This window comes from Cetorhinus maximus, chromosome 11 (assembly GCF_964194155.1).
Source record: "Cetorhinus maximus chromosome 11, sCetMax3.hap1.1, whole genome shotgun sequence".
Classification (NCBI taxonomy): Eukaryota; Metazoa; Chordata; class Chondrichthyes; order Lamniformes; family Cetorhinidae; genus Cetorhinus; species Cetorhinus maximus.
Window position 1 is genome coordinate 29,575,662 of NC_135889.1, and position 13,704 is coordinate 29,589,365.

At 45.5% G+C, this 13,704-nt stretch overlaps 1 protein-coding gene across 1 annotated transcript in view; it reads right to left on the reverse strand.

Moving 5' to 3' along the window:
- The window catches only part of unc80 (unc-80 homolog (C. elegans)), a 535,199-nt gene that overhangs the window by 415,243 nt on the left and 106,252 nt on the right, over window positions 1-13,704 (reverse strand). Inside the window, exon 11 of the mRNA XM_078551715.1 lies at window positions 4,384-4,524. Within this exon, the coding sequence (XP_078407841.1) occupies window positions 4,384-4,524 (141 nt within the window). The remainder of the gene's footprint in view (window positions 1-4,383; window positions 4,525-13,704) is intronic.

Sequence of the window (13,704 nt, forward strand, 5' to 3'; positions counted from 1 at the left end):
TGATAAGGAGGATGCCAACGGGGATGAGGGTGAGAATGTCCTCGAAGATGATGGGGATGAGGCCCTTGCACTGGCCAGACGAGGGAGGAGCATTCAGGAGGTCCTCATGGCTACTGGATTTGTGGAGGATGATGACGACATGCATTGAGGAGACACCATGTATCCTCACATTGCATCTATGAATGTTTGACTTCAGTCTACCTTATAGCAGTGCACATACCCTCTTGTGATAATGCTCCTTTCATGGAGATGCAGTGGAGTCCCTAACCCTAACCCTGGCCATCCACAGCGCTGGTGGAGGCAGCCTGCTGACTGCTAAGCCCTGTCTGTGGTGACTTTGGCGGGCGTCCCCTAGAGGGCCGAGACCTGCAGCACACTGGCCTGCTTTTGGGGTCCTGCTGTGTGGCAGTGGCACCCTCCTTGGCCTGTGGACGTCGAGCTGCTGAGCTCACAGGAAGATGCGATTCGGACCGACTGGACACTCCCAGAGTCACCTGGGTGGATGGCCCTGGAGCGTGCACCTGATGATCCTCCTCCCTATGGGTGCTCAAGGGCCCTAGGCTGACTCCTTGAGGAAAAGGTGTATCTGGAGTGACATCGAGCTGCCCAGCGCCCCTCTTGCATACACATTGTTGGAGGCCAACTATGGCATCAGTGATAGAGTTGAGCCCTTGCAGCAGTGCAGGAGCCAAGCCCTGGACCAAGGTCTCTATGGCGGCCACCATCCTACCAGTGTTGACCTCGGTGCACTGGCATGCCGGCACTATCACCTCAGCCTGAAGGCGGACGGACTGCTCCATCATGCCTTGCACTCTAAGGAGTGCAGCGGACATCGCTTCCTGTTGTTCCCGAGCTTGCCTTTGCAGCGCTAGCAACTGTGACATGACCAAGTCCAAAGGCTCGTCATCTGGCTTGGACTCAGCAAATTTCTGGTCTCCAGGTGTCGGACACCTGGGTAGTCCCTGCTGTCGCCTGCTGTGGCTCAGACAGTGTGATGTGCTCACCAGATTGTGATCCCGAGGCTACTGTAAAGCTAGGTCCCACCAAGGTGTGAGTCTCTGCACTGGTGGAGGGTGTGGGTAAGCGCTGTGACGGGACTTCAGGGAGGGTGCCTTCAGATTCCTCTCCAGAGGTTTCTTCGAGGCTTGATTGGAGGCCCTGGGTCATGGACTCCCTCAACTGGAAGCACTGAGAGGTGTGTGCATGGCTAGACTTTAAATATGGCGCCCAGCGTGCTGAAGCAGTGAGGTGATGGCGTGGCGGGAGAATGAGAGCCTGCCTGCCATGGAAATGGCATGTTTCCTGGGAATGCATAATTAATCCGGCAGTTTTGGGACAATATGGAATGAAAAGCCACCATTGTGGCCGGCGGGTAAAACATCGTTTTATCCACCCACTACTGCACTTAGTGCAAATCTGAGGCAATTCCGCCCAGGGAGTTTGAATTGATTTTGGGGTTTTCTTAGATTTTTAGAGGTTTCATGGTTTTACAATGATTTCAAAATAGTTGCCATTGCTCTTGCAAAGAATTGTATATAGCATATACCGGGTGACTGGCTATGGAGGATACTTGGGGGGAATATAGAAGTAGCATGAGGAATGTGAGGTGGAATGGGAAATGTGAGGTCACATGACAGAGATGAGAGGGTGCATGTAGGGTGAAATGGGGTGGCCGGGGTTGGGGGGGTGACCGGGGTTGGGGGGGTGACCGGGGTTGGGGGGGTGGCCGGGGTGGGGGGGTGGGCGGGGTTGGTGTAGTGGGCGGGGTTGGGGGGTGGGTAGGGTGGGTGGAGTAAGATTTAGAGGGCCTTTAAGCAATGTTGGGAGCTGGGCTGCGGTGTTGGAGAACCAAGATGGACCTTCTAATTGGCCCACCTTTGCACCCACACTCCTCACATGCTCCATCGCAGCTCGCAAAATGCACTGAGAACCCAACTCCCCTTTGAAAAAATGAAAATATTTCAAAGTCATTTCTCCGTCTGTTGTGCATTTAGCAAGCTACTTCGGTATTCCCGAGCCCAGACGGAAATTCAACTCGTGAGTTTAAATTCATTCACAGGTGTCATTATTTTCAGCCTAAATGGCTGCAGTGAGAAAACCATGTAGCTCCCATTAGAACAGGATTTCCCAAACTGTGGGGTGTGGCCCCCACTGGGGTCGCAGAATGAAATTTTGGGGGTGTGAGCTTTGAGTCCACAATGGCAGCCATAGAGCTCATTCTGAGCTTTGACAGCTGCGGGGCCCCTTTAAATGTTCGGGTTTTTTCTGTCAGTGGCCATGGTTTAATCATCTGTTCTCTGAGGCCTGATTACTGCTGGAAGCACAATCTGTAAAAAGCTGGTTCTTTGCTTTTTAGAGCAAACACAGCAGTTTTAAAGGCCCCCATCCGCCCGCCCACCCACCACCCCCCCACCCCATCCCGTCCCGGTCAACCACTCACCATTCCCTCGCTGCTCAACAATTCATTGACCTCCACCCCTACGCCCCCCTCTTCCCCCAAACCCTCAACCCAATTTTCACTCTGGGGGCTACACAAAGTATAAGGCATTAAAATGGGGTCACACTGGGAAAATGTTTGGGTAGCACTGCATTGGACCATGTGCCATTCCTTAACAAAGAGGCAGGCATGTGACACAGTTTCATAAAATGGCACATTTTGAATCTTGATTTCATTCATTTTGATTAATTCTTCCCATTCTTATTTAAAAAGAACATTCGGGGGAAGGCCTGCCTTGGGGCTCTGGCACTGTGTCCAAATTTTTTTTTTAAATAATAAAACATGAAACATCCATCCAGCCCTGACCCCTCATACACTTCCCATGCCCTCTCCATACTAACTCATGCCCTGTACCAACCCCCCACAGTCTTTTATAACCTCCATGTCAATCTATGCCCCTCTAACCATCCTTCATGCCCCATCATTCCTCCATGCCAACCTATGTCCCTGTATCCATCCCCCATGGCCCCCATACCCTCCATGCCAACCTATGCCCCTTTACTACCCCAATGACCCCCTCATACCCTCCATGTCAACCTATGCCCCTCTATCCGCACCCCCATGGCCCTTTAGAGACCCTATGCTGACTTAGTGTCAAATTATGCTAACCCTTGCACCCCACCCACCACTCATACACTGCCCTTATACCCACCATGCCAACTCAACCAGTAAAGGTAAGAAAGCGTATGTGTTAATAGCAGAACAAGGGTCAGCGTTCTGTGAAAGAACAACACAGAACAAGTGACAGGTGGCCCTTTAGATTGGGGGGGTGGGGGCAGGCGGTGGTTGGGGTAAAAGGATAAAATCTGCTTTCTTACCTTTATGCCACTATCAGCACCTTCTTTAGTTTTCACCATTACCATTAACACTCCCTTTATCTTGTTTCTATGACATCTTTGTCAATCTCTCCTTAGCCCCCACCTATCACTGACCTTCTATCCTGCTTCACCAGCTCCACCCCCTCTTAAACGGTATAAATTCCATCACTTCTCTTTAGCTCTGAAGAGTCATACAGACTCGAAATGTTACCTTTGTTTCTCTCTCCACAAATGCTGTCACACCTGCTGAGTTTTTCCAGCATCTTCTGTTTTAATTTCAGGTTTCACGCTCCTAGACTATGAAAATCCGACTTTAGTGGAGGCAGCTGATGATTTAAATGGCCAGTTGCCTTCATGAAACAAATGAACAATTGCCTCCATTCCCGCCCCTGTAAAAATGGGAAGTGCCATTTTCAGGGGCGGGACTTATGATTTTCAGACACTTCTGCCATTTTCACCACAGTGGACAAGCTCTCTTTCATGGTGAAAATCCAGGCCAAAGTGTTTGTGATGTTTTTCACCCGTTCAAAACATTGCACCGGGGCCACCACCCCTGCTGCCCATATAAAACTGTCCACCTCTTCAGGATGAATTAATCGTCATTGGGAGATTCTGTTAATTAACCTTTTGCTGAACTTCAGAATGCAATAAAAAAATTAAACTGGTTCTTTTGGACACAGAGACACTAACCGGCATGTTTTAAAAGATTTTGGATGTGCTTTTTAAAAATTTACTAATAAACCAACTACTGGTTCTGTATATTTTCTACACATCATTTTCAGTCACTTAAAATAAAAACAGAAAATACTGCAAGTACTCAGGAGGTCTGGCAGCATCTGTGGAGAAGGAAAGAGTTAACATTCCAGATCAGTGACCTTTTATTCAGTAATTTAAAATGGATTACACAGAGCTGATGGATTGACACTGCAATTAAATATGCTTATTTTTCACGATGAACCAATTTTCAGCTTTATTAACCAAACTGCGCCAGGCTACCACTCATCAACTGCACCCAAAATGGAATCTCTACTCCAGGGTGGCTGCAGCTTTACTGAAAGTCCACCTTACCTTCTTTAACTGTGTTATCTCCATGGCTGTTAGAGTGATCAGGTATGTCACTCAGCAAGGTGTGATGGGAATGGGAATGCCTAGCGCTCATACTTTCCATTTCTGTTGCTGTATCTGAACTCCCTCGTCGGGTGAATTTTCCTGTGAACGCAGAAGATTTTTTTGAAAAATGCATCCTCTGAGAAACAGACTTAAATGCCAGTGAAAACAAAAATAAAGCACAGACAAAATGATAAACCAGAGGGTTAACACTGGGTTCAACATTGTGATTTGACATTTGGTGAAATCGTTAACATTACACTATGAGTAGATTATTACTTGGACATTTAACGACTCTGTGATAAATTAATTAGTTTGCCATTAAGTTATTTTTAAACAAGTTAATGCCTTTGGTAAATTAGCGGTCTGTAGGGGTGCCGGGGTGAGGAGGGGGGTGGGGGGGAACAGACACCAAGCACATCACAAACATTTCCCAAGAGACAAGAAAGGGAAGTTGAAGCATTTGTTAGTTGGTGTTTTTATGTGCCACCTGATGTTGGCTCAGTATTGATATGATGAAAAGTCTGGGGGCAAGTTGTTCTGTGTCAACAAAATGATGCACGGCACAACGCAGAGGAAATAACTTAAATGGAGATAACTGGCAAAAAGCTGGTAAGGCAAGTAAAATATCTTTGAATTCTTCAAGCAAGAACCAGGCCAAACGCAATAAGTTGAGAGGGGACAGGAAGAGCTAAAATAGAATGGTATAGAGAGAATGGCACAATGACATAAGAATAGAATGGCAGCTAAAAATTAAAAGTTTATAAAAAAGAATCCCAAAATCTTCTACCAGCATGTAAATAGTAATAAGCAGGTAGCAAGAACCGGATGGACCAAACAGAATTTTGGCCTGTATTGCTAGGGGGTTGGAGTTTAAAAATAGGGAAGTCTTGTTACAATTGTACAGGTTGTTGGTGAGGCCGCACCTGGTGTATTGCGTGCAATTTTGGTCCCACGTTTAAGAAAGGATATACTGGCATTGGAGATAGTTCAAAAGAGATTCATTAGGCTGATTCTAGGGATGAAGGGGTTGACTTATCAAGAACAGCTAAACAGTTTAGGCCTTTATTCATTAGAGTTTAGAAGAATGAGGGGTGACCTGACTGAAACATACAAGGTTCTGAGCAGGCTTGACAGGGTAGATGTTGAGAAGATGTTTCCACTAGGTGGGGGAATCTCAAACTAGGGGAATTAGTTACAGAATAAGGGGACACATTGAAAACTGACATGTGAAGGAATTTCTTCACTCAGAGGGTAGTGAATGTCTGGAATTCTCTACTCCAGAGATTTGTGGAGGCTAGATCACTGAAAGTACTTATAGAGGAGGTAGATAGATTTTTGAAATATCGGGGAGTTGAGGGCTATGAGGAGTTGGCACGAAAGAGGAGTTGAGGCCTGGGGTAGATCAGCCATGATCTTATTGAATGGCGGTGCTGGCTTGAGGGGCCAAATGGCTTACTCCTGCTCCTATTTCTTATGTTCACCCGGCATCGACCTAGGCACCGGAAACGACAACAGAAAACTCAGCCCTGTCGACCCTGCAAAGTCCCCCTTATTAACATCTGGGGACAAGTGCCAAAATTGTCTCACAGACTGGTCATGCAACAGCCTGACATAGTCATCCTCACAGAATTGTACCTTACAGATAATGTCCCAGACAACACCATCACCATCCCTGGGTATCTCCTGTCCCAAAGGCAGGACAGACCCAACAGAGGTGGCGGCACAGCGGTATACAGTCAGGAGGCAGTTGCCCTGGGGGTCCACAATATCGACTCCAGGCCCCATGAAGTCTCATGGCATCTGGTCAAACACGGGCATAGAAACCTCCTGCTGATTATCATGTACCGCCCTCCCGCAGCTGATGAATCAGTGCTCCTCTATATTGAGCACCACTTGGAGGAAACACTGAGGGTGGCAAGGGCACAGAATGCACTCTGATGTCCGTACCAAGAGTGGCTCTGTAGCATCACTACTAACTGAGCTGTCCAGGTCCTAAAGGACATAGCTGCTGGACTGGGTCTGCAGCAGGTGGTGAGGGAACCAACAAGAGGGAAAAACATACTTGATCTCATCCTCACCAACCTGCCTGCCGCAGATGCATCTGTCCAGGACAGTATCGGTAGGAGTAACTACCTCACAGTCCTTGCGGAGGCCAAGTCCCGCCTTCACATTGAGGATGGCCCCAATCGTGTTGCGTGGCACTACCACCGTGCTAAATGGGACTGATTTTGAACAGATCTAGCAACTCAAGACTGGGCATCCATGAGGAGCTGTGGGACATCAGCAGCAGCAGAATTGGACTCGAACACAATCTGTAACCTCATGGCCTGGCATATACCCCACTCTACCATTACCATCAATCCAGTGGATCAACTGTGGTTCAATGAAGAGTGCAGGAGGGCATGCCAGGAGCAACACTAGGCATCCTTAAAAATGAGGTGTCAACCTGGTAAAGCTATAATACAGGATGATTGCGTGCCAGGCAGCAAAAGCAGCAATTGATAGACAGAGCTAAGCGATCCCACACCAACGGATCAGATCTAAGCTCTGCAGTCCTGCCATATCCAGTCGTGAATGGTGGTAGACAATTAAACAACTCACTGGAGGAGGAGGCTCCACAAATATCCCCATCCTTAATGATGGAGGAGCCCAGCACAGCAGTGCAAAAGATAAGGCTGAGGCCTTAGCAATAATCTTCAGCAAGAAGTGCCAAGTGGATGGTCCATGTCGGCCTCCTCCGGAGGTCCCCAGCATCACAGGTGCCAGTGTTCAGCCAATTCAATTCACTCCACGAGATATCAAATAACGGTTGAAGGCATTAGATAGTGCAAAGGCTTTGAGCTCTGACAATACTCCAGCAATAGTACTGAAGACACTGCTCCAGAACTTGCCACACCCCTAGTCATGCTGTTCCAGTGCAGCTACAACACTGGCATCTACCCGGCAATGTGGAAAATTGCCCAGGTATGTCCTGTACACAAAAAGCAGGACAAGTCCAACCCGGCCAATTGCTGCCCCATCAGTCTGCTCTCGATCATCAGTAAAGTAATGGAAGGGTTCTATCAGTTTCTGGTTCAAGGGTTCAACAGTCCTATCAAGCGGCACTTGCTTTGCAATAACCTGCACACTGATGCCCAGTTTGGGTTCCGCCAGGATCACTCAGTTCCTGACCTCATTACAGCCTTGGTTCAAATATAGACAAAAGAGCTGAACTCCCAAGGTGAGGTAAGAGTGACTGCCCTTGACATCAAGGCCGCATTTGATCGAGTGTGGCATTAAGGAGCCCTAGCACAACTGGAGTCAGTGAGAATCGAGGGAAAACTCCACTGGTTGGAGTCATGCCTAGCACAAAGGAAGTGGTTGTTGGAGTTCAGTCATCTCAGCTCCAGGAGTTCCTTAGTGTAGTGTCTTCAGCCCAACCATCTTCAGCTGCTTCATCAATGACCTTCCTTCCATCATAAGGTCAGAAGTGGGGATGTTCGCTGATGATTACACCATGTTCAGCACCATTCGCAACTCCTCAGATACTGAAGCAGTCCATTTCCAAATGCAGTAAGGCCTGGACAATATCCAGGCTTGAGCTGACAATTGGCAAGTAACACTAACACAACAGAAGTGTCAGGCAATGACCATCTCCAACAAGAGAGAATCTAACCATCACCCCTTGATGTTCAATGGCATTACCATCACTGAATCCTCCACTATCAACATCCTGAGGGTTACCATTGACCAGAAACTGAACTGGACTGGCCACATAAATACTGTGGCTACAACAGCAGGTCAGAGGCTAGGAAGCCTGTGACCAGTAACTCACCTCCTGGATCCTCAAAGTCTGTTCACCATCTACAAGACACAAGTCAGGAGTGTGATGGAATACTCCAAACTTGCCTGGATGAGTGCAGCTTCAACAACAATCAAGAAGCTTGACACCATCCAGGACAAAGCAGCCTACTTGATTGGCACCACATCCACAAGCATTCACTCCCTCCGCACCGACACACAGTAGCAGCAGTGTGTACTATCTATAATATGCACTGCAGGAATTCACCAAGGCTCCTTGGACAGCATCGTCCAAACCCACGACCACTACCATCTTGAAAGACAAGGGCAGCAGATAGATGGGAGCACCACCACCTGGAAGTTCCTCTCCAAGTCACTCACCATCCTGACTTGAAAAAATATCGCCATTCCTTCACTGTCGCTGGGTCAAAATCCTGGAACTCCCTCCGTAACAGCACTGTGGATGTACCTAAACCACATGGACTGCAGCGGTTCAAGAAGGCAACTCACCACCACCTTCTCATGGGCAACTAGGGATGGGCAATAAATGCTAGCCCAGCCAGCAATGTCCATGTCCCGTGAATGAATTTTAAAAAAAAGAGACAGAGTGGAGCCTATTAGAGATGAAGGAGGTGACGTATGCTTAAGTGAGCAGGGCAAGGCTGGAATGCTTAATTAATATTTTTCATTAGTGATAATATTAAGGAGGAGGATTCTGACAAAATAGTGGAAGAATCAGAGACGGTAGCGGTCATGGTTTGGGTGAAAATTGATTGTCAGGATGTGTTGGAAAGGCTTGGTGACGCTTCGAGTGGATAAGTTGCCTAATCCGGATGGCTTGCATCCCAGGTTGCTAAGGGAAGTGGGGGTGCAGATAGCAGAAGGATTTGCCATAATCTTACAATCTTCCCTAGATATGGGGAGGTGCCAGAGGATTGGAGAGTAGCAAATGTAACATCCTTGTTCAAGAAAGGCTGTAAGGACAATCTTAGTAAATACAGACTGGGTGGCTTAACATCAGTGCTGAGTAAGGTTTTAGAAACGATAATCAGCGAGAAAATTAAAAGGCATTTGAAGAGGTTTGGGCGAATTAAGGAAATCAGCACAGATTTGTAAAAGGGAAATCATGCTTGACTAATCTAATATAATTTTTTGATGAAGTAACAAAAAGGTTGATAAAGGGAATACATTAGATGTCTATTATGGATTTTAAGAAATCATTTGACAAAGTACCACATAAAAGGCTGATTAACAAAATTGAGGGTCATGGAATAGGAACGTCAATTCCAGCTTGACTAAACAAAATGGCTTAAGGACAGAAAACATCGAATCATGATAAACGATTGTTTTTCAGACTGGGGGACGGTAGTCAGTGGTGTTCCCCAAGGGTCAACGGTAAGGCTTTCTCAAGATACACATATGTATGTAAGTAAATATAAATATATATGACTTGGATATTGGAATATGCAGGAAAATTTCAAAATTTGCCAATTATACAAAACTTAGAGGCATGGAAAATGTCAGGATAATACCAATCAACTGCAACAGGACTTAAATAGGCAATCAAAATGGAGAGACAAGTGGTAGATGGAATTTAATTTGCATTTTGGCAGAAGGGATATGGAGAGTGCAGGGACAAAGGGACCCAGGGGATTCATGTGCATAGGTCTTTGAAGGTGGCAGGACAGATTGAGAGAATAGCATATGGGATCTTAGTTTCATAAGTGGAGGTATTGAGTACAAAAGCATAGTGGTTGTGCTAAACCTTTACAAAGCTCTGGTTAGGTCACAATTAGAGAATTGCACACATTTGTGGTCACCATACTTTAGGAAGGATGTGAAGGTCCTTGAGAGGACGCAGAGGAGAGTGACCAAAATGGTTCCAGGGATCGGAGAATTTAGCTACAAGGTTAGGTTGGAGAAGCTCAGGTTATAAAATGAGTGCAGCTGAGGAAATTGAGTGCAGACTTGGAGTTTGATGAGTGGGGGAGTTTAAAGTGTTAATTTTGTTCTTAAATTTGTTCTTAAAATGTAATCTAGTCTGTAATTAGCAGTAACTGGAAAGTACTGTGTAAGCAGGCCAAGTTCTTTATTTCTTGCGGTTTACACAGGGTAAACTCACTCTCAGCTGTGGGAGCTGAGTAGTTAATTAGCTAACTGGTTGAATCTGGTTACTGTAGCCCCAGTTCAGTTTACTATAAATTCAGGGTTTTTTAGTATTGCCAAGGCAAACAGAGTGCAGCTAGGGAAACTGAGTGCAGACTTGGAGTTTGGTGAGTGGGGGAACTTGGAGAAGGAGGTGTGCATTTCCTTTTTCAATCTTTCTCACCCTGTAGGAATTGGTTCTTGCTCTACTACAGGGAAAGGAGCTAGCTGTTTGGCAAGTATCTGGTGAGTGAGTAAGTTCTATTCTATCACTAAGGTTTAAAATAGCACACAAATTGGTGGTAAAATTAATTAAAGATATAAAAAAGCAACATAAATAATGATTAATATAATCAAGTAATTATTTAAAACACATTAAGGATGGCAGGACAGGTGATGTATCAAGGCTGCAGCACGTGGGGTATCTCCTGGATAACATTGTGATCCAAGGTGAACACGTCTGCAGTAAGTGTTTGTGACTTGAGGAACTTCAGTTCAGTCACTGAGCTGGAGGCTGAGCTGCAGACTCTGCAGGGAGGGGGAAAGTTACCTGGATGCGTTGTAGCTGGAGACAGTCACGCCATTTAGGATAAGGTCTTCTGATTTGGTGAATGGTCAGGGACAGGAGAATGTGACTTCGAGTGACCCAGGTTAAGAGGACCCAGAGAGCAGGAGTGTAGGAGAGTGACCCTCTGCAATTGTCCAATAGGTTTGAGGTTCCCTCAACTTGTTTGGATGACAGTGGGGGTTGCAAGGTGGATAAGCAAACTGACCATGGCACTGTGGTACAGGGAGCCATTCAAGTGGGGGGAGCAAAAAGGAATGCAGTGGCAGTAGGGGACAGTATAGTGAGGGGGATTGACACTGTTCTCTGCAGCAAAGAATGAGAGTCGAAATGACTGTGTTGCCAGCCTGGTGTCAGGGTTTGGGACATCTGTTCAGGCTGGAGAGGAATTTGCAATGGGAGGGGCAGGATCTGGTAGTTGTGGTCCAACAATATAGGTAGAACTAGGAAAGAGGCCACGCATAGAGAGTCTGAGGAGCTAGGCACCAAATTGAAAAGCAGGACCTCAAAGGTTATAATCTCTGGATTATTACCTGAGCTGCATGCAAATTGGCATAGGGTACATAAAATTAGAGAGATGAATATGTGGCTGAAAGACTGGTGTGGGAGAAGTGGGTTCCAGTTTCTGGGGCACTGGCACCAGTACTGGAGAAAGTGGGGGCTGTACCGTTGGGACAGTCTACACCTGAGCTGGGCTGGGACCAGTATTCTTGCAAACCTCGTAACTAGGGAAGTAGAGAGAGTTTCAAACTAAATAGTGCGGGCAAGGGATCAAATGTGGAAAGATGTGATATATCAAAGAATAAAGACAAGGTAAAAGAGGAAAACAGTAATATGGAAAATAAGGGTCGGAGAATGGCAGGAAGGGACAGAGAGAAAAAAACCTAAGAATGCACAAAGAATCAATACTAGATATTACCAAGATAACAAAAAGACTAACCTAAAGGCTCTAGATCTGAATGTGTGTAGCATTTGTAACAAAATAAATGAATTGATAGTGTACAATGAAGTAAATAAATATGAACTGATAGCCATTAAGGAGATTTGGTTGCAGGATGACAAGGATTGGGTCCTGAATACTGACGGCCATTTGACATTCAAGAAGAATAAGAAGCTAGGTAAAGGTGGAGGGGTAGCACTCTTAATCAAGGATAGCATTTGTGCAATAGTTAGAGATGACCTTGGTTCAGGAGATCAGAATGTAGAATTGGTTTGGGTTGAGATGAGGAATAGTAGGGGAAAGGAGTTACTAGTGGAAGTGGTCTACATGCCCCCTAATAGTAACCACATTGTAGGACAGAGTATACAAGAAAAAATATTGGGTGTTTGTGATAAAGGGATGGCGATAACCATGGGTAACTTTAATCTACATATAAACTAGAAAAATCAGATTGGCAGTAGTAGGCTGGATGAGGAGTTCATAGAATGCCTTTGAGATAATTTCTTAGAGCAGCATGTTCTGGAACCAACCAGAGAGCAGGTTATATTAAACTTGGTATTGTGTACTGTGACAGGATTAATTAATGACCTCTGAGTAAAGGCATCCCCTAGGTAGCAGCGACCACAGTATGACTGAATTTTACATTCAGTTTGAAAAGGAGAAGAGTGGGTCTAAGACTAGTATCTTAAACTTAAATAAGGGCAACTATGTGGGCATGAAAGCTTAGCAAGCTGAAGTGAACTGGCATACCAGGCTAGGGGATAGATCAATAGAGAAGCAGTGGCAGATGTTCAAGGGGATATTTCAGAATAATCAGAATAAGTATATTCCTACTATAAAGAAAAATTCTAAAGGGAGGACCCACCATCCATGGTTAACTAAAGAAGTTAGGGAAAGCATCAAACTTAAGGAAAAAGCATCTAACTGCACAAAAATGATTGGAAAAGGGGAACCTTTTGTGGATGAAATGAACAAATATTTTGCTTCTGTCTTCACTCTAGAGGATACAAAAATATCCTGTAGCTGTAAATTGCGAGGTGGAGGGGAGAGAGGAACTTGGTGAAATTACAATCACTAGGGAAGCAGTACTGAGCAAACTGATGGAACTACGGGCTGACAAGTCTCTGGGTCCAGATGGACTTCATCCTAGGGTCTTAAAAGAGGTGGCTAATGATGTCGCAGATACATTGTGTTAATTTTCCAAAATTCCCTAGTTTCTGGAAGGGTTCCATCAGACTGGAAAGTAGCAAATATAACCCCTCTATTCAAGAAGGGAGGGAAATAGGAAACTATAGGCCAGTTAGCTTGATGTCTGTCATGGGGAAGGTGTTAGAATTGATCATTAAAGAGGTTATAGCTGGGCACTTAGAAAAACGCAAGGTAATCGGGAAGAATGAGCATAGTTTTGTGAAGGGGAATTCGTGTTTTACCAGTTTACTGGAGTTCTTTGAAGGAGTAACATGTGCTCTGGATAGAGAGGAACCTGTAGACGTGCTGTACTTAGATTTCCAGAAAGCATTTGATAAGATGCCACGTCAAACGTTATTGCGGAAAATAAAAGCTCATGGTGTAGGGAGTAACATATTAGCTTGAATAGAAAATTGGCTGCCTGGCAGAAAACAAAGTATGCATGAATGGGTCTTTTGTCTGATTGACAGAATGTGACAAGTGGAAACCTGCAGGATCTGTGCAGGGGACTCAACTTTTTACAATTTACTTCAATGACTCAGATGAGGAGAGTGAAGGCATGGTAGCTAAATTTGCAGATGACACAAAGATAGGTAGGAAAGTATGTTGTGAAGAAGGCATAAGGAGTTTGCAGGTGGATATAGATATGTTCGTCAGGATT